The sequence below is a fragment of the Leopardus geoffroyi genome, chromosome B1 (genome assembly GCF_018350155.1).
Source record: "Leopardus geoffroyi isolate Oge1 chromosome B1, O.geoffroyi_Oge1_pat1.0, whole genome shotgun sequence".
In the NCBI taxonomy this organism is placed as follows: domain Eukaryota; kingdom Metazoa; phylum Chordata; class Mammalia; order Carnivora; family Felidae; genus Leopardus; species Leopardus geoffroyi.
In genome coordinates this window covers 185,537,424-185,558,682 of record NC_059327.1, presented here as the reverse complement: position 1 = coordinate 185,558,682, position 21,259 = coordinate 185,537,424, and the positions used below count along the sequence as shown (strand labels likewise).

The 21,259-nt window shown below is 48.9% G+C and overlaps 1 protein-coding gene across 1 annotated transcript in view; it reads right to left on the bottom strand.

The window, feature by feature from the left end:
• Nucleotides 1-4,153: 4,153 nt before the first annotated feature.
• LGI2 (leucine rich repeat LGI family member 2) overlaps nucleotides 4,154-21,259 on the bottom strand; it is a 31,844-nt gene continuing 14,738 nt past the window's right edge. The window contains exons 7-8 of the mRNA XM_045474365.1: nucleotides 16,606-16,770; nucleotides 4,154-9,459 (exon numbers count right to left, since the gene is read on the bottom strand). Coding sequence (XP_045330321.1) covers nucleotides 8,642-9,459; nucleotides 16,606-16,770 — 983 coding nt within the window. The 3' untranslated portion in view covers nucleotides 4,154-8,641. The remainder of the gene's footprint in view (nucleotides 9,460-16,605; nucleotides 16,771-21,259) is intronic.

Genomic DNA, 21,259 nt, shown 5'->3' with positions numbered 1-21,259 from the left:
TCTTCAGTCATCAACATCCTTGTCTAGGTCGGCCACGACCCACAAAACACAGGCCAAAGCCTCACCGTCACGAAGAAAACTTCCTGGGAGTGGTTAAGGAGGTGAAGGCAATTACATTCCTCGTCCGTATTCCATTCCTAGTCAAGACTCTGCTCAGATGCCTTCCACCTAGAAGGCCGTAGAAATGGCACCTGCCCCTTAAACAGTGTGTGAAGGGGGAGAAATGGTGTTGTGTGTGTGTGGTAGGGGGGTACGGTGGGGATGTGTGTGGGAGGTGTGGGGGGGAAGAGAGTGCACTGGGGTATGGTGTGGTGTGGGGTATGTGTTTATAGCAAGGCGTGCATTGGGGGGTGCGTTGTGTGGGGGGGTACGGGGGTGTGTGTGTGGTGTGTGTATACGTGTATGTGTAGCTTGTGCTTATGATGTGAGTCACGGGGGGCGGTGGTATTTGTGTATGTTGGTTCCTAAACTTTCTCAGATCAAGGGCTCATCAGCAATCGCGTTGCTACAAGCCATTAAAAATGGGGTACGAGGGGCGCCTGGGTGGCGCAGTCGGTTAAGCGTCCGACTTCAGCCAGGTCACGATCTCGCGGTCCGTGAGTTCGAGCCCCGCGTCAGGCTCTGGGCTGATGGCTCGGAGCCTGGAGCCTGTTTCCGATTCTGTGTCTCCCTCTCTCTCTGCCCCTCCCCCGTTCATGCTCTGTCTCTCTCTGTCCCAAAAATAAATAAACGTTGAAAAAAAAAAATTTTAAAAATGGGGTACGGGTCATCAACCACCCAACAAATTATTCCCAAACTAAGCAGCTTAAAGCAACAAACACTCGTGATCTCAGCCTCTACGGGTCGGGAATCCGTGAGGGCCTTAGCGGCACAGGGTTTCTCATGAAGATGTAGTCAGGACGGCGGCCGGGTCTGCAGTCATCTGAAGGCCTGACTGGGGTTGACGTATCTACCTCCACGGTGGTTCGCTCACGTGGTGCTGGCTGTTGGCAAGGGGCCTCAGGTCCTTCCGTGTGGGCCTCTTAACAGGCTTCTTGAACGTCCTCACAACATGATGCTGGCCTCCCACGGGGAGCTAAGAGAGAGCGAGAAGGAAGCTTCACTGCCTTCTAAGACCTATTCTTGGAAGTTACACACCGACACTTCTGCCACATTCTATTCCTTGGAAATAAGTCCGGAAGTACGGCGTGCGTTCAAGGGAGGGAAGTCAGTCTCCACCTCCCAAAGGGGGGGGGGGGCACCAAAGAATTTGTGAACCTGGGTAACACGGTGCAGAAAAAGAGAAGCAAAGGCAGAAGAATCTTAAAATCTATTGGATGCACTATGGCCGGAATAAAATATATTAATGTTTGAGCATTTAGACCTTTTTTCCCTCCACCCTCTTCCCGGGAAAACCCATGTGGAGAGATGGGACGGAGGCCAGGCAGTGGATGGAGTGGTGGCATATGGGAGGGGTTTTGGAAGACTGGAGAATCAGGAGGGGCCGCCGTGGAATGTGAGCTGCTAGAAAACATCTCCGCTGGGGGAGACCGGCCTGAAGCAGCAGCATGGGGAGGGTGATGACCAGGCTTTCCTCTTCGTTCAGGGAAACGAGGAGAGACCAGAACTACTTGTAATTACTCCCTGGTTTGGGGGTTGCTTCATTAAATTCTACATTGCGGTGAGACTAGACCACCTGGGTCTTCTTACTTTCTCAAGCTACGTTCACATTCCCCGAGCATTTCCACCGCTACTGTAAAATGGTGAGGAAGCACTATGTTTAAAGCTGCTTAAGTGCTTCTGTATCTTTCTTAAGACGTTTGTATTCTCGGGACCTAGCACAGCACTGTTCACGTAGTGTCACGACTCCAATTTTCTCCTGAGGCCCCAACCTTCCTTTCACATGCCCTTCAGCACACAGCACCCTTGAAAGCAAACAGGGAGATGATAGAACTAACTGGGTTGGCGACACAAACTGGGATCTGTCAGCCCTACCATTGGCGATGCCAATCGGGGCTCTGGGTCACTTCTGGGGATGATGCATGGGCTGGGGTGGGGCATGGAGAACTGGGCAGGCTTCTTGCAAGATGAAAGAACCTGGCTGTATTTTTTCTCTTGGTTTCTAGTAGACATCTGGGGACATACACAGGAGAATGCTCTTCAGGGCTCCCCTACAGATTTCCAAAAGTGCTGGGAATTTCGGGGTAGCACTTAAATTACTGTACGCCTCTTCCTGTGTTGCCTTGGCTTGTCGTCTGGCTGAAGGCAGAAGCTGAGATTTAGCAAGAGGCCGCCTGGAGCAGAGGCCAAGAGGTGGGGCTCACCTAAGGCCCTTAGTCTCAGCTCTGCTACCCAATTTGCTGGAAAAAGTCATTTGTGCCAATTAGGCCCTGGTTCGTAAGGGGCTGTCCTGTCTGGGAGGCAGGTAGAGAAGCCAACTGTAAGAACAGGTGATCAATGAAAGTGACACATGGCTCACGCCTCCAATTCTTCTTAGACAGTTAGTCCTCAATTAGCTCTCTGAGAAATAGAGAAAGTGAGTGTACTTGCCTTGCTAATGACCACATGGTCAGGACTGAGCAATTTACACAGCATTTCAGTTCCAAGATTAAATGCACTGAAATATTGGGATTAGTGAGCTTCTGACTTGCAGGTTTGGAAAAATTCAGTTCTTTTCTGTACTTCTCCACAAACACAAAACAATGATTCAGTGGTCAAGCAATAGTGAAAAGGCCATTCTCCTCTCTATCCTGGTCAGGGGTACTTGCTCGGGCCTGAAGCAGCCCTTCCTCCTATGAATTTATTATCTGTATTCACAGTACATATTTCACTGGAATGCACTGGGCCTAGGTCAATGGCTTTTGATGGTTAGATACCTATCAGGTAGATACCTGATCACCTGGGTATCCATTCTCTTTGGTTGGTGCTTGTGATGGACACACTCTAAGGTGACCCCCAACCCCATGAGTCCTTTACAATCTCCTTCCTTTGAGGAGTGACTGCAGGACCTACGAACTGCTTCCAACTAATAGAATAGGGCCAAGGTGATGGGATCTCACACCTATTGTTCCTAATGACCTTACAGAAGCTCACAGTTATGTCATGAGAGGATCTATGGGGAAGACCACTGGCATGGAGCTGTGTGTGACTCCCTAGGAGTTGAAAGAGGTCCCCAAGTTGAGAGCCTGAAAAAATATGGGGTCCAGAGACCCGAATGAGCCTGAAAGGAGATGCCTCCCCGGTTGAGCCTCCAGATGAGAACACAGTCTGGCTGGCACCTTGATGGCAGCCTCCCGAGACCTGAGCAGGGGATCGAGTTCAGCTGTGCCAGGACTCCTGACCCATGGGGACTGTAAGCTAATGACCATGTTCTGTTTTAAGCCACTATATTTGTGGTCATTTGTTGCATAGCAATAGAAAATTAATGCAACCCACATGCCATACCAGTAGTTAAATAATTGGTAATCACTACTAACTGTTTCTTTCATTGCACAATTAGCCACACACTGCTTTGTGATGCAGAAACACTAGCCCCGGTGTTGTCACTATAGCTTCCCATGATGACCACTTTTCCTCTTAACTAGCTTTAAGCTCCCTGAGGGCAAGAACTCTGCCCTTGTACTTTTTAAAAAGCCCCACAGTGTATCAAAGTAACTGACCCACAATAAGTACACAGTCATACGTGAGTTGAGGTTTTGACCCTTCATTTGTCCAATGAAACCAAATGGGTCTAAAGACACAGACACATGAGGCAAACTTTCACTGCTCACTTGCTGTGTACCGGGTTAGAGCCCAGACATGCAGAGAACAAGACAAAAGTCTTGCCCTCAATTTGTTCATGGTTGCACCCAATCAATGGGATCCCATCTTGTCACCATGCAGAATCAGAGGATGCCCAAAGATCCCCAGAGTTCTTTGTCAATCCGTCAAGATGATGATCGTGCAGATCAGGTAGAGGTGTAGCTGTGAAGTCCTTCAGTGACTTTTTAGTGACTTTTTAGTTTGCAAGTAGAAGCAAAAGTCCCCCTGCAGTACCCATCTTCCATTTAGACAGGGAGTAAGCCACAAAGATAAATGGGCACACTCCACCCTTCCACAATAGCCCATCATGCCCTCAAATCTGTGACTCAAGTGGGCATATCCATATTCAAGCAGACCAGAGATCAAAGCCATATTAGGCATGAGCTACTTTTTATTCATAGACTTACAGAATATGTCGACTTAGGAGGCATGTTGTTTGTTAACTGTATTTACCAAAAAGAGTTAAATATATATTTAGCTTTAAAATGCATCCATTGTAGCTTGCATACTGCAAAATATGCTTTCATATACATATAAACTATTCTTATTTTACCTAAGTTATGCATCTAAGATACATAAAAATGGTACCAAATGGCATATTGGCTTATTTTATCACAGTTCTTATACATTCCTGATAGTCAAAGGGATTGATTGGGAATGCACAGTCTCCTACCGGAAAAAAAAGGTAGATTCTGAAACAAGTAATGGAATAATGTAAGGATAAGAGTGCCTCGCTAGGTTTAGATCTCAGTAGCTTTACAATTCAATTCTTATTTCGATTAGCATTACAACTGGCTCTCTTCATTAAAAATTGGCTGTTAATTTGCCTGGTAGTCCCACCCTCTACTTGCCTGGCTGAGGCAAAGAAAATCGTGATGACCTTTTTCCTTCCATCTTATTTCTACTTTCCCCAAAGAGTTTCCTCCACAGCCATCTGCCCTGCTTTTCTGCCCATTCCCTTTAGATTGTCCCAAGTCCGGACCACCTTACTCACTGCGTCAACAATTAGACTTCTGCACTCCACTCCAGGGCTCTCTCTTTAACAGAATCTTTGGCCAGTGCCTAATGAAAGAACTCTCTTCCAAAACTACGAGTGAGAGGCTGATACCTCTGTAGAAGAATCAGGAAGCCTGCTAAAGGCATATGCAAATAGACTCCCCTCCTGCAGACCTTCATCTCTCTTTCATTCTACCCCCGGTCAGAGAAATTTCCATCGTGAGTGTTCCTGGCAACCAAACCTCCAGCATCCCACGCTGATTTCTTTCCTAAAAATACACAGCCTCTCACTCCACGGGGAAGAAAAATGCAACACCGGCATTTCCAGCATGCTCCCCGAAGGCTGATTATGACCCGGAGCAATTCATCATCACTCGTGCCTTTGAGTTTTTAGTTTTTCCCTCATAGAATTCTTCTTGTGTATCTTGTGGACATTGTGACAAGAGCCAAATGTGTCTCGACCTCAACATCCCCACCGGAGCTGTGGAGGGAGGGGAAGAGAGGGTAGAGAAGCAGCCGTGCCAGCTAGAAACCCTCTTTAGAAGGGACAATTATCAGAAACTTCTGGAAGACTTTCAAGAGTGGGGCCTTGCATGTAATAGCAGTTCCGTAGCGTTGAATTGTTAAATGGACCAGTTGATTAAATGGTGTCTATTCAGCATTATTCTCCTTCTGGCTATGCATATTTTGCAATGTTATCTCAAGGTGCTGCTATATTCTGAATCATGATAAAAAGTCTTTATCTGGAAGGCATGTCAGACTGTCACAAAGAAAACACAAAGCCTGTTGTTGAGGGGGAAATCTCCGCCTCGGCCACTCACTACTGGATAACCTTGAGCAGGCAACTGACTTCGATTTTTGCACCTACTTCCTTCCCTCTGAAATGAGCATCCTGCCCGCCAATGAGCTGAAGAACTATTTATTAAACAAATGAGCTGGACACAGATGCACACTGAAAACATATAAAGCTTTGCTGACATGCAGGGCGGTCTTATTATCCGCTGCCCGAGGACACAGAGCCATTCGCACCTAAGGCTTGTTTTTAGTCTTCATGAGAGATCTGTTCCTGATCCCATGCTTTAAGGCTGTGTGGCGTGGCCACTTGGCCACCTGGAGGGACTCAGCCTAGCCACAGAGACTGTAAAGAAGAAACAAGCTGACAAGATGGGAACCCATGGGGGATGGGAAGGCATGGACAAGAACAGCCCCGCCTAGAACGATCTTCACAGGGGACGGTCCCACGTATCTCTCTGCTTTGGGTTTCTGGTGTTGTTGGTTTGTTTTTCTCGTCTTACGTTACTACTGGGGGGGAAAAAAAAAGCTTCTTGCAGAAATTGTTTAAAACTCAAGGGATGCCTGGGAGGGAGCAGTGGGATTAATGAAGCAAAGCTTCCACCGACTTGCGCCAAGAACATCTATGCTCCTTCAGCAAGTCGGCCAGAACAAATAGCTACTCCCTCCGCACGGAGACTCTTGTAGGCTGCAGACTCTGATCTGGTCTCATTTTGTCAGAAGGAAAAGAAAAGAGAAGCTGGTTGTGGCTGCGGGGATTGCCCACCCTCTCGCCTTCACCCAGCCCCCAGTTCCCTCAACCTGCCTTCCACCCGCCAGCGTCTCACCGGGACTCAGCAAGAGCCCCTCTCCCCGACCCGTAGCTGGGAAGCTGGTGCCTTGCTGGGGAGAGGCAGCCCTGGGAAGAGGTGTCCCGACTGCCTTCTCCACAAGCGGCGGCAATCGGGAGCGTCATCTCGACCTGGCACAAACGCGGGGACTGTCTGAATGTCCCCTACGTTGTTTGCCAAGTGCCTGTGTTTCCGCCTGGGCTTGTCGGAAGGTTCCATGTGCCAGAAAGAATTGTTTGCCCCTCCTCACCGCAGGAGAAATGCCAGAGCTGCCCCACTTTCGGCCTCCGATGTGGGGATCGGGGCATCTGTAGTCAATTCGAGTAAACCAGGAAGGCAAAAGAACGCATGCGGAAGAGTGACTTTGCACTTAAAAAAAATGAAAACAAACCACTTTTCTCCTGTGGGGTTGGTGCTTAGTAGGAAAGTTTCAAGCAGCAATCTACCGTGTGCGGCTGACCTCCTTCATTAAAACCCCCGGTGTCCTAGGCTGAAAGCCCTCAGCCTGCAGTCCCAGAATGGACCCAGGAGTGCTGTTGCAACACCGATGCTATTTATTGCCTTCATCTGCACTGCTTAAACACCAGAAACAACAACGCATTCACATTTGTAGCAAAACATCTACCTACTCGTGACTTGGCAAACAATCGTGAAAAAATAACACCGCAGTACAGTATGATTGTGCTGATTTCAGGGCGACAAGAGACGTGGTCGAGTTGCTCTTTCAGAGCCACTCCCCAAATCCACTTCACATCCTCTGAAGAGAACCAAGCTAACCGGGCAGCGCATGCTCTGGGAACCTTCCACAAAACCAGAGCCCGTGGGCTTCCCAGTAACGCACACCAGAGAAGCCCATTTTGACATAGGTGCTCTGGCCCCCTGGGTGCAGACCTGGTGTGCGGGGCTCCGTGTGTCTGGCTGCAAAGCCGGTCCCTGCTGATCGGCCTGAGACCCTCAGCCTACTGGGGATGAGCCCCTGCCAGTACGTGGCCCCATGTCAGCGTCTGAGCCCCAGGGGGCTTTCCTGTGCTACGCTCCCGGGACAGGAAGGGGCATTAGCGTCATGAGCACCCTGGGTGCTGCCATCTGGTGCCTCAGCCCCTCTGGGAGGGCTGTACTCGCAGCAGCAACATTAGCAAATCAACAAAGCGGGACATCGTATGAGTAGGGAGGTAGGCAGGTGGGCAGCTGGTAGGTTGGTACTCAATGATTTCTAAGAGTAAGTTGCCCAGAGGGCAAAGCCATGCACAGATCAAAGGGCCACCTCTAGGTTTTCAAAGTCCATCGAGACTTGTGAAACGTCCTCTTTTGATTCCATAAAATCTTGCTTCAGAAATCCTACCAAATGCTCATCAGGCGGAAATACCTGTTCTATTGCTTTGAAGGATGGGATGAAAAGCACCATTCAGTCTTTGGCCTGTCTGCTGGTTACCCACAAACTCAAAAGAATGGGTTCAGGGAAGCAGCTGGGTCAGGGAGAGCATCTAACAAGCGGTATTGCTCTGGCCGCCCCGGGGGCCGGCTTTGAACCACAAGGAAGAGGGGAAATGCCTTTGTCTCACTCATGGGCCTACAGCCCGCGCTGGGCCTAGATATGCATCAGCAGAGTATTCTCTCTGTGGTAAAGGAAGCAACGTCCAACATTATTTTGTTAACACACCCATGATGTGCGTCTACGTGAGCCAATGAAATAGCCAACGTTCTGCTATTAAGGGGGATTCAGGAAACTGAAATGGCTCAAAATAGCATTGCTGAGTGTTACCAGATTTTTAAACGAATCATCAGCAAATCTTTTCAGCTGACTTTGGCTTTAAGAGTTCTTACCAAAAGGATTGCTAAAATGGAACGAGAAGGGCCCATAGTTTGGTCTTTGTTTGTTTGTTTCTTTATTTCATTATAAGAGCTATCCCATCTTATCCAACTTTCTCCTTCCTCATTAAAAAAAAAAAAAAAAAAGCACATTACTGTCCTAGATGGTTAAGAGCTAATGCTGTACTCTTTTCTCAGTGACAACAGGCTTTAAGATGTCTTTTTAAATGGGAGAACGGACACATCATGCAATTAGCCAATAAATGCAATCCCTGATTAAAATGTGAGTTCTAAAATTTTGAAAACTTCTAACTATTCCCCCAGTGCGGTTTTAATTTCAGAGCTCTGAACTTGGCTTCTTTTTGTATTTGCTTCTTGGTCGCTCTCCTGTGAGAGCCAGGGCTACACGTCTTTTAAATTCACCAATCACACCTTCACAAACTTAAGTCGACGACTATGTGTTCAAAAATCTTTGTTTTCCCTTTGAAACTGGATGCAAAAAAGAAATCTCTCCTGTCGGTGGAGACAGCCGTGAAGGAACGAGGCGCTTGCACGTAAATCTCCTTAAATTTTGTGAATAGCTGCTTTTCCTTATCCCACTGGTATATCTGGGAGAACGTATAGTCACTCCCCAGGGCCAGGTAGTGGTTATCTTTAAAAGAAAAGGGCTGCAGGGTCATGGCCCCCCGGGATGGAAGAGCCTGGATCTCCACAAACCGCTTACTATTCCACTTCATGACCCTGGAGTCCCCGATGAAGCGGGTGAGGGAAAGGTAGAGGGCATTCTGCATTCTAAAGCTTTTCACGGCCAGTACGTCCTCCATGTTGGGGATATCACTGTGGGGGACAAACTTCTTAGAGCTTTTATTCCACTGGAGGATGATGGGGACCTGGGAGCGGCTGGACAGAATCAGATGCGATTTCCCGTCTATGTCCACAAACTCCGCGTCCGTGTCCCTGAACCACTCGTGCAGAGACTGGTAGGAGTAGAATCCTTTGCTGTTCCATTTATACACGGTGGACAGCCCAGCTTTCGAGCTGTCTGCGATGACGAAGAACGTCTCATCCTCGATCTGAAACAACTCGATGTCGTTGGGCTTGGAAATGCGGGAGACTTCGATGTCTTGGAATTTGACAAACTTGGTCCAGCTCTCGTCGTATTTGTAAATGTGGGAGCCACCGAAGAGCTGGGCCACCACCACGAAAACCTGGTCGTCGATGAGGATGGCCTTGCAGCCCACAATGGACTGACCTGTGCCCCGAGAGAAACGAGAGGGGATTAGGGCACCGTGGTTAAACACGCTCCTCCACAGCGAAAATGGGGCCCTTGTGAACTGTAAAATGGGGAGAGATGTAAAGAAATGGAAGGAATGGAAAACCGGACAGCCGACGTGGAGGACGGTGTGGCGGTTTCTCAAAAAACCGAACACAGAATTACCATGTGACCCAGCAATTTCACTTCTGGGTCCAGAGCGAGGTCTCTAAGAGATTTGCACAACCGTGTTCATAGCCGCGTTATTCACAACAGCCAAAAGCCAGAAGCAACCCAAGCATCCACTGATGGATGAATGGATAACCAAATTGTAGTACGTACACACAATAGAACATTGTTCCACCTTAAAAAGGAAGGAAATTGACACACGACACATGACAATATGGATGACCGTTGAGGGCATTATCCTAAGTGAAATAAAGACAGTCACAAAAAGATAAATAACCTATGATTCTACTTATATGAGATCCCTAAAGTAGTCAGACTCATAGAGACAGAAAATAGGACGGTGGTGGCCAGGGGCTGAGAAAGAGGGGAGAGAGGGGAGTTAGTGTTTAATGGACACAGAGTTTTAGTTTTTTCAAGATGGAAAGAGTTCCAGAGATTGTCTAACCAACATGGTGAACGGCACTTAATGCTACTGAACGATACACGTAAAAGTGGTTAAGATGGTAAGTTTTATGTTAATGCATATTTTCCCACAGTTAAAAAAATTAAAAAAAAAATTTTTTTAACGTTTATTTATTTTTGAGACAGAGAGAGACAGAGCATGAACGGGGGAGGGTCAGAGAGAGAGGGAGACACAGAATCTGAAACAGGCTCCAGGCTCTGAGCTGTCAGCACAGAGCCTGACGCGGGGCTCGAACTCACGACCGCAAAATCATGACCTGAACCAAAGTCAGCCGCTTAACCGACTGAGCCACCCAGGCGCTTCCAGTTAAAAAAATTTCTTAAACTTAAAAAAATATATATGTGTCTCCACAGAAATAAGTGCTGATCACCTGGTGTCTTTCGAGGCAGGAGCACCGTTCAGGAAAACCACAAACACCAAATGAACTGTCTTCGTGCTATTCAAAAACGTATTCCCCAACTCCATAGAGCAGGATGAAACAAATGGGGAGTTGGGGAGGGAGGATAAAAAGGTAGGAGTCAGGTCTCAGAGACACGAGGAAAGGACTGTCATGAGGGCTCTTTGAAGACACTTGGCCTCTTCTGATTTCTAGAGCCAAAGGAAGCTGAATGCTGGCGGAACAGTGTTAAACCCCGTGGCTCTAAGCAGGTGGCCCAGGATGTGAAATGCAGCACGTGTAAGCTTTCTGACCTTGTGCCCGTTGACTCTCTGTGCTCAGGCTCCTCGTCTGTAAAATGAGGATGCTATTACCCCTGACCCGACAGGGTTAGTAAAGACTAAATGAGAAATTCATGGTTGGTGTTGTTAGACCAGAGCACCCATAAACAGGAAGAGGTCAATGATTAGTAGCTATCGTTACTGGATTATTGAATCAATGGTCTCGATAATCAAAAGATGTAACCCCTTTAAAGTTGCCCATAGCAGGCACTGCAAAAACACCTGTAGAACGATCACTGACCTGAATGATCTAGCTCAGGCAGCACAAAGCCAGAACTTTGCTGCAAAAGGGGACCTCTCCTGTCCGGACCACCTCCTACTATCTTCTCCCCCACCCAGACCCCTGAGCCTTCTCCCAAGCTCCTCCCTCCAGCCCGCAAGCAATAGGACCACTCACATCCATCTAGGTCATCTGATTAAAAGTCATTTCTTTCCCCTAATTTTCTAGGCAATTTGGGCCAAAGTGAATTTGGTCTGTAAATTACACGGATAATTATCCAATTTCTGTCCTTAGTATCAACTTTGGGGGCAGACGGTGGGTGGATTTTTCTGTGATATTTACTTTTCCTGGTCCCTTTCCTCCGTTTCAAACTAATTATTCCTTTTCCCCCCTGAGTATAAAAGTTTTCAATGTTCATCAAAGCAAATTTTGAAAATAACAGGTAACCATTAAAAAGTGTGTACTATTGAGCAGGCCCTATACTAAGTACTTTACATGTATTTATTCATTTCATGCTTACAACAACCTTATGAGACCAGTATTATCATCATCCTCATCCTCATTTTATAAGGGGAAAAGTGAGGCACAGAGAAGTTAAGTAACTTATACAAGGCCACACAGCGAGTATGTGATAGAGCCAGGGACCTAAATCCAGGTAATCTGGCTCCAGTCTACACTCAACTACCAACATACCAAAAAGCACAAAGAGGAAAACCAACGTCACTCGTACTGCAAATGCTGAAATAACACTTCGTCTCTTGATAAATTTCTTTAATCGTAAATCTATGCACATACCCAAATTCAAAATTTAAAAATACATTTCGGCTCCGGGGCACCTGGGTGGCTCAGTCGGTTGAGCAACTGACTCTTGATTTCAGCTCAGGTCATGACCTCACAGTTGATGGGTTTGAGCCCCGCATCAGGCTCTGCACTTACAGCGCAGAACCTGCTTGGATTCTCTCTCTCTCCCTCTCTCTCTGCCCCTCCCCAACCCACACTCCCTCTCTCTCTCACTCAAAATAAATAAATAAACTTAAAAACATAAATGTGGGTTCAAACATTTTTTTTTAATTAAAACAAAAAATAAATTTGGGCTTATAGGATACGTGGGCTTTTTATAGTCTACTTTTTTTTCACTCGACCGCTATGATGTAAACGTTTTCCCTTGTTATTGCACCTTCTAGAACTTGAAGCTTTAATATTATATGGTATTGCATCGCATGGGTGTATCCTATTTTTAACAAATCCCCTATTGTTGGACATTGCAGTTATTTCTAGTTTTTCATTATTGTACGTAACATGCTTCCTCGTAGTCTTTTTTGAAAACCATCTGGCGGTATTTTTTTTTTTTCAACGTTTTTATTTATTCTTGGGACAGAGAGAGACAGAGCATGAACGGGGGAGGGGCAGAGAGAGAGGGAGACACAGAATCGGAAACAGGCTCCAGGCTCTGAGCCATCAGCCCAGAGCCCGACGCGGGGCTCGAACCCACGGACCGCGAGATCGTGACCTGGCTGAAGTCGGACGCTTAACCGACTGCGCCACCCAGGCGCCCCTGGCGGTATTCTTAAACGCAGGCATTGCCGTGCTAAACGTTGGGCACGCTTTTAAGGCTTCTGGATTTAAACGACTGAACTGCTCTTCGGAAGCCGCCTGACTCCACCCTGACAACACCAACAGAGTACGTACTCCTGCTCCCCTTCCTGAGTGGCCTACCTATGGAGGTCCCTGCGACCCAGAAGTGTCCCACAGGCCTGCCAGTCTGTCTCAGCTGCGGGGCGCTGTGAGAGAGACAGAAAGAATTCCTTTCTTGGAGATGTTCCAGAACACCTCTGTCCAGGCGAACACTTTTAGCCTATAGAACTGTGAGTAGAGGCAGAAATCACCGTGTGTGTGTGTGTGTGTGTGTGTGTGTGTGTGTGTGTGTGTGTTAGCGTAGGGGAGAGAGTAGAGCCTAGAAATCAAAAGGCAAACAAAATAAACCAAAGACAGGAGAGCTGAGAAGAGATGTAGAGAAAAAAAGGAGACGTAAAGTGTGAAATCTTGGGGTGAGCGTTACAGTGGGTTTCCTTCTCCTCCCAGCAGCAGCAGACCCATGGCTGGAGCCGTCCCTCCCGCACATGCTCATCGCGATCTGCAAAGGGGGACGCAGGTGCCCCTCCTAGTCCTCAGGGCCCCCGTCTGGCCAGGCATGGGTTGAGGAGACCGTGCCCAGCCCTCACAGACTCTGGGATCAGTCCGTGATCAAACAAGATGACAAATTACATGCATGGCCCGTGAGGGGAAAACGGGTCCGTGTTTCCCTTGGTCTTGTTCAAGGCAAGCGGCTGCAGGGTGGTGGGGAGGAAGCATTCCAGAGGCCACAGCAAGTATATTTGTCATGTGCCCAGCGCATGAGCACTTAGGGCTCTCCTTCACGCCAGGCCGCGCTCAGGGAACCACACTCCTTCTTGCACCGAGGGATCCAGGCTGTTTCTGGAATCACCCTCTTTCCCTGCTCCCTCGGTCATTCTACGCTGGCCCCTCCTTTCCTATGCTGATGAAAGTTATGGAGAAGTTTTAGCTGAAGTGAAAGAATTAGGCTCTGGAAGGGGGGAGGAGGGCTGCCCCTTTTTTTTATCCCCAGGTGACAAAACTAATATTCGCTGAGGACCTACTACGTGCCCGTCTGCCCCGGGCCCCAGTCAATTCTCGTGGGTCCAGTCCGACGATGATCCCATTTTACAGATGAAAGGGGCTCTTGGAACGAAACTAACTTTGCCAAGGTCACTAGCTGGAAAGATCTGGAGCCAGTTTCATCGAAAACCTGCCTGATGTTGGAGCTCACAAGTTTAACTACCTCACTGTTGTAACCCGTTTCTCAGGCTTGGCTGTGAAGAGGATGTAGGTGGGCTTTGTGTGGGGCTGTCCACCGCTCATTAGATTGAGAGCGAGGGGCTGAGGAGTCCCCAGAAACTAAAAAGGCCCCACCTTGGCTCTCACCTTGGCCACACCCACTCCGACCTCACTGAACGCTTCCCACCCACCGCTGCCCCAACCCACGCCCCGGCCCAGGCCATCAGCACCTGCTTGGATTCCTGCAACAGCTTCTCAACCAGTCTCTCTGCTTCTACCTTGGTCCCCTGTCCCTGCCACAGGCTACTCACAGCCCAGCCCCCTGTGCCGGGCACCTGCCTCATCCTGGGCAGCCCTGCCGACCTCTGCACGAAGCTGTGCGCTCAGATTAAAAACCCAAGTCCTTCCTCTAACCTGTTAGGTTCCTCTAACCTGTCCTTGTCTGCAGCAGCTTTCCCTCTGGATCATTTTGTTCAGGCCAGAATGGCCCCCCGGATGACCCCAACGGGAAAGTTACCCTCCTGCCTCCGGACCTTTGCACTTGCTGTGGCCTCTGGAATGCTTCCTCCCCACACTGTCCACATGGACCAACCCCTCATGTCCCACCCATCTTCTCCACGAGGCTTTTACCAGTCCCAAACGTCAACCCTCCCATGGCCCGTTCTTCAAAACTTCCATCCCCACCTTCCTTTCCCTTCTCAGTGTGTTGCCATCTGCTGTGTTATCTGTATCATAATTATTTGCCTTTCTTTTTACCTCTCGCTCCCATTACAGTACAAACCCGTTGGGGGTGGAGGTATCCATCTGGCCTGTTCACTGCTGTGGCCCCAGCACCTACATCATGCCTAGCTCAGAGTAAGTGCTCAAGAAATCATTGTGGACAAATGAATGAATGAATGAATAACTTGACGATCGTCGGGATGCAACCAGCTGCAGACTGTCAGCAGGGCAAGCGGAGGGCCGTGCTGTCCCTTCCTACCCAGGTCAACCTGAGAGAGGAAAGGGGTGAGATGCATCAGTGACAGGCCCTGAGCTCTGCCCCCAAAGTGATTCAACATGCCTGAGCCCTGCTCTCTTTGTCTGCAAAGGTGTGAGAAGGAAGCCGGCACTGAGAGCTGCTTGCTCTGTGCCTGGCACTCTTTGATTCCGCACAAACATCCATATAAAGTACCTGTGTTGCCCGTTTTACAGATGAGGAAACTGAGCCTCAGAAGCCACAGCCACTTCTTAGTACCTGGTGGGGTCAGGAGTACAAGCCACGTGCATCCGTTTTCAAAACCTGAGCTCCTTATCATCTGTCCGCCGCCTCTCTATTGAAAGGGGCTTTGGTCCTCCCCCTGCGGGCAGGCAACCCACACTAATACCTCAAGGGGCTGCAGCCAGCTTCCAATGAGATACACCAGCACCTGGCACCTCACGGGCCCGCGACCAGCCTTGGCAACAAGCCCTGGTGTGGAACCCCCTGCACAAAGCACGGGGGCCAGCTCTCATCCCTCACCCATCCTCCAAGTCTGCAAAAAGAGGGAAGCAAAAAGCATGTGGATAGCAGCCCCCACCCCTCCACCTCCTTTTTGCCTCGAACATGGACTCTGGGTTCCTCGGTTCACCTGCAGCGCTCTGTGCTGAGTGTGCACTTGAAGCCAGAGGGGCTGTTCTCGGGATTGTGAACTCAGCACTAGGAAGCCAGGTGGCCCAACAGCAGAGGCTCATCTGACGTGGCATCTTCTGAGCTTACGGAGGTGCTCGCGTGTCTCACAGACCTCTCAGTGCTGCAGAAATTAGGCTCATTAGCGTCTCTGTTCTTGGAGGGGGGGACCGGCACTCTCTCCGCCTCCCTACACCCCCTGCACCTGCTGCAAAACCGCGCTGCACCCGAGAGATTCCTAGGAGTCTCCTAATCTGGAATTTCTACCTGATACGCTTCTCTGGCTGCAGCAGCAAAACACTGCTCTAACTCCAAATCGGGAACCACTAAGGGCAAGCCTCTCACAGGGTAACAGGCCACCGTGGTGCTGTTTATAAAGTCAGTGTTATTATCAGATTGCACTTGATAAACAAGACGTCTCTAAAAGATGATTTTGACTTTACCCACTATTTACAAAGCAAGTAGCCCGTTTTTAGCAGCGCTAAGACAATGGGTTCCTGACAGCGTTGAAAGAGGCATTAACTAGGTCTCAACCCAAAGGCATGAATTTAGACAGCCATTTATTCTTACTGTGTTTGTATCTGTGAGAAGGAAGCAGTGGCCACCAGGATCTGGCAAGTGTGGGCATGCGTGTGCATGCACGGATGTGCACGTGTACGCGTGAGAACGTGCGTGTTAGCATATTCGTTAACAATCAGCTTAACCAAAGTCGAAGGTACCACTGGGCTGCTGAAAAGCTGTTGAAGTCTTAGGCTGCCACAAGTGATCAGGATTAAGGGATTCTCTGGTGACTTCTCACCACGACCGGAAAATCCCTCCCGCAACACGCGACCCATCACCTCTCCCTTTGGAAAGAATCAGCAACAATAAATAAGACCACCACCCCAAGTTTCTGTTCTCACCAAGAACTGACCAAGTCGAGAAAGAATCAGAGAGACGAGGGCGGGCTGGAATGTGTTCCCCGACTCTCACCAAGTCAGAGAGCCCAGCTTTTCCTTCCTGGGGAGGACAGAATGCTTCTTCGCCCACCAGCCACAACGAAACAAGGGCGATACATTGACCAAAGCCACAACATACCTGTGATATTGTCATAGCTCCGGAAGTTCATTTCGATATGGTCCCACTCCAGCACCATGCAGTTCTCCATGCTGGGCTGAGCGATGGCCACGTACACGTCATTCTTGGAGTTGAATGTATCCACTGAAACCGACTGGTAAGGCAAAGTCTGATGAACGACAAAATCTGGGAATGGGTAGTTAAAAAAAAAAAAGTCTCTATGAGATCCCTTGTGGGAATCATCATCCACCATCACCCTTCTACCCTTTTCCATCATTGGACGTGAAGAGGACCAGGAAGGAGGGAGGACCGCAGAGAAGCAACACACACATCACAGCGTGCTTCATTCTGGGAGATTCCAGAAGGCTTCTCTGCCTTGTACAGGATGATGAACGCACAGCTTCTACATTCTCTTCTCTGAGACAAATAGCTCACCGTTTGGCTACAGGATCTCAAAGTTTTACACAAATTTCGGTGAGACCTGGCTTTCAAAACCACAAAAGACCCCCCCATAGCAACATTCCAGAAATGATCATGCAAATTACTCCGGGAAGAGAGCTGCAGTGGTCACACCGGTTTGGGAAATGCTGTCTTTCTAAGCCTTCTTGGACCCGCCTGGTAGCAAAAAAACGGTTTCATTTTGTTTGTGTGGAGTTTTTCAAGCTTACCTGCCAAGGCGATTGTGTATAACCCTGTTATATTCCCACGCTCTGCCTTACTCCTGGGGGGAAACACCCCCACTCCAGGTTCAAAACCAAAAGTAAACTCCCCAGGGCCTCCTGGGTGGCTCAGTCGGTTAAGTGTCTGACTTCTGCTCAGTCATGATCTCATGGTTCATGAGTTCGAGCCCCGCAGTGGGTTGTGCTGACAGCTCAGAGCCTGGAGCCTGCTTCAGATTCTGTGTCTCCCTCTCTCTATGCCCCTCCCCTGCTCATGCTCTGTTCCTCTCTCTCAAAAATAAAATAAACATTAAAAAAATTTTTTTAAAGTAAACTGCCCGAAGGGCACACTGCAGTTTCGGAAACCACACCAAAGGCTCTGATAACAGTGTCAGAAATTTACAAAGCCCACAGTGCAGGGAAGTTAACCAGGGGGTCACCAGTTACTGGACTCGGTGCCATAAGAAGTGGCCATGCCTGAGATCTGGACAGTGTTCTGCAGCTCAACGAGCAATTACTACAGATCTGTTAGATTTTCAAGCCACACGGAACTGTCCTATTTGACCACGTGTTCTAGTCTTACATTTAGCGCTAACACTCCTCATCCCTTTTGCTCCCCTGAGCTACCACTGACTCATTGTGTTATCTTGGTAAGGATGTACACGTTTCCCAAGGAACGGGGTGAGTTTGCCCCAGGACACAAGGACAGTGAGTGTGTGGGGAAGCCAGAGAAGAAACGAAGAAGAAATTTAAAACCAAACAAACACCAAAACACTAATAAAGTTTAAGGTAAGTGATTTCTTCTGCTAGAGATGTTTCAATGTGTGCTGCTTCTTGGCAGGCTAAATGCACCCTGGTAAAAAGAGGGTGGACGTCTGGCTAAGGGAAGTCTTTCCTATGAGAAAACCCTGGCGTTGACCATCTCCTCCCCACCCATCCTCAGCCCCGCCTGCTCAAGCCCCAACTCTTCTGCAAAGCCTTCCCGGCGCCAATATCCAGGACTCTTTCCTAACTCACTGGATTCATAATTAGGCACTGCCATAAAATCTTATTCTTCACGATGACTGAATCTCCAGCATAGCGACTTCGGCGATGGATTTGGAGAAATGGGGAAGATCTTACAGCCCCGGGCCATTTTACAAGGCCAGCCGCTGAAGCTCAGAGAGGGCATGCGCCTGGCCATGGCCACACAGCCAGTGTCCTGTGCCTCCTGAGCCAAGGGCTTTGTGAGGTCAGGCCCGGGTCCGACCCTCCCGGGAACCTCCCACGGCACAAGCCTACGGCAGCCACTTCAGAAATAACTCTGACTCGGAAGCCTCTTGAAAGAGGTCAAATGAGGGGCGCCTGGGTGGTGCAGTCGGTTAAGCGTCCGACTTCAGCCAGGTCACGATCTCGCGCTCCGTGAGTTCGAGCCCCGCTTCAGGCTCTGGGCTGATGGCTCAGAGCCTGGAGCCTGTTTCCGATTCTGTGTCTCCCTCTGTCTCTGCCCCTCCCCCGTTCATGCTCTGTCTCTCTCTGTCCCAAAAATAAATAAACGTTGAAAAAAAAATTAAAAAAAAGAAAGAGGTCAAATGAGAAAGGCTGTAAGGGGGTAGGCCACTCAACAGTGAGCAAAGGCAGGGAGTGCAGACGGGGCAGAGGCAGGAAAGGAAGGGAGAGACGCTGAGCTGAGCGAGTGTTGAGGTGGGAAGAGGGGAGCAGGGCTGAGAAGAGCAGGTAACAGGGGCGGGGGAGACGGGGGCAGGGCTGAGGCAGTGAGGGCAGCAGGAGGCACAGGGACGAGTGCTTGGGGTCAGACCCCCTGAATCCACTTCCCGCATGTGAGACTCTGGGCTGTGCGCTTGCCCCTACAAGGCCTCAGTTTCCTTATGTGCAATATGGGGGCAGGGATTCTTACCTGCCAAGCTTGATGGCAGGGACACACTGATAGTGTCGGTAGAAAGGCCCATCTCAGGGCTCGGCACATAGTAGGTGCTTCATCAACACGGAATCGAGGTCTGAGAAAGGACAGTCTACCTCCTCTGTCCTAGCCCCCACTGGGCTGTATCTTGAGGAAGTGTCCATTTTAATGGTGTCTAAGATAACGTGGCAGAGCTGTGACTCCACGGCCTTGCTGAGTGACCTTGGGGAAGTTATTTAACCTCCTCATTGTATGTTATCATTCATACTCACTTAGAGTTGTGCATACCACAAAGTGAGTGCGCAACACCTATTAACTTTTGGAGGTGTCCCTATCCCCATTCTGAGTGTACGGGAGGTGCATAATAAATGCTTCCCTGGCTTAGAAGTGTGGGAGGGCTGGCCTTGCCCGCCCCATGGCCTGTTCTGAAAACTGTGTGGGGAAGAAGTCGGGGGTCATCGTGTGATGCACACAGGTGCAGGGAGAAGGGGGAGAATCAGAAAGGAGGCCGCCTTTGCACCCTGACGGCAAGAAGCGGCCGACGGAGAGTGGGGACAAGTGTCAGCAGTGGATGCCCTCATTCGGAGTGGAGCATCCGGACGAACTGAGGCTTTAGGTTCTTGCCTGTCTTTGTAGCTCTGTGACCTGGAGCAAGAAACCTGAGCCTCAGGGTCCGCATCAGTAAAAGGAGGGTAACACCTATTTCATGAGGTGGCTGTAGAGACTAAGAGAGCCTAAGTGTGAGCGCGGAGCCTCCTACAGAGTGAGCCCCGGGGAGTTTTACATAGTAGCTCCGTGGGCGAGCCTCATATACTGTGTAACAGTGACCCTGGAACCCGTAGGAAGAATGACAATGGCTGCTAGCCCCACCCCTTTGTCAACCCCCCACCCCCACCCCCACCCCAGATAGCAGCATCGCTGCAGCAAACAGTAAAGGCAAACAAAACTCAACCTGCAGATGACTGGAAAAAGGGAAGTGGCGGCAGTTACCATCTGCTCCAGAAAAGGGCTCCAAGAATACCGCACCATTCTCTCCATTACGAGGCAGACACATCCAGCTTCTCGGCCGCCTTCTGCTAACGTAAGCCCCGAAGGCTCCAAACACTCCTGCCCTGCCCGTAACCCGCGTCCCCCACCTGCACCCCCGAGTCTCAGAAACGCCAGCAGTCGCTGAAAAACGCAGGCTGTTTAAAGGGCAGACCCAAAAGTTTCCGTTTTTCATTAAAAAAATCCCAGAGAGAGAGAGAGCTGCCAAAATTAGACAGCATTTTACAAATCTAGCTTTTTAACGGTTCTATTTTCATTTGTTTTCCCAAAACATTGGTTTCATAATATTTTCTATATGCTGACTATCTGGCACCACACAGACTGTTAAATCATTGCAATTATAAATCTAATTCTTAATAGGAGAGCCCTTCTCCCCCTTACCTACACAACACCCCCCCCCCACCAAAAAAAAAAGGAGGAGGAGGCAGAAGAGAAGGAGGAAGGAAAGGGAAGAAATGTCTGAAAGAAAATGATTGATGACTATGTGTAGGGGTGGAGGGCGGGCTCGAGGAATTTTCAGATCTTCTCCCATCCCCATTTTAATTCGTCTTTCATGAACGGCAAAAGCACATTCGTTATGCAAAGCTCTCCAACAATACACATACTGATATGACGTCAATTTGCTGGTGGTAAAGTCTTAATGGCATTCTCTGCAAAAAGTGCTGCCACGCCCATTCACATTGGATTGAGTTCATGATGTCAGTGGGATTCTCACATTTTAGGCCTTGCTCCCACTGGAATCAACAGATTTTTACATAGCTATTTATAGCCCTTGCAGAAAATAAATTATACATGATGCTGATCCTATTGGGAGAGAAACTGCGCATTAATGCATTATTTCTCTTTGCTTTTCATCAGCCCAGAAATAGGGAAGCTAACAGGACAATTAGGATGCAAAATTCACTCCAAGGAATTTAGTGAATTATCCTCCTAACATGGGGAATCATGAATAGGTAACAGGGATTTTTGAGGCGCTTAAAAATAGACTTGAAGCAGAGGGTTATGGAAAGAATGTGATTAATCTAGAAGCTGAAACAGTCCGGCGGTGTGTCTGCCATGTTTATTACAG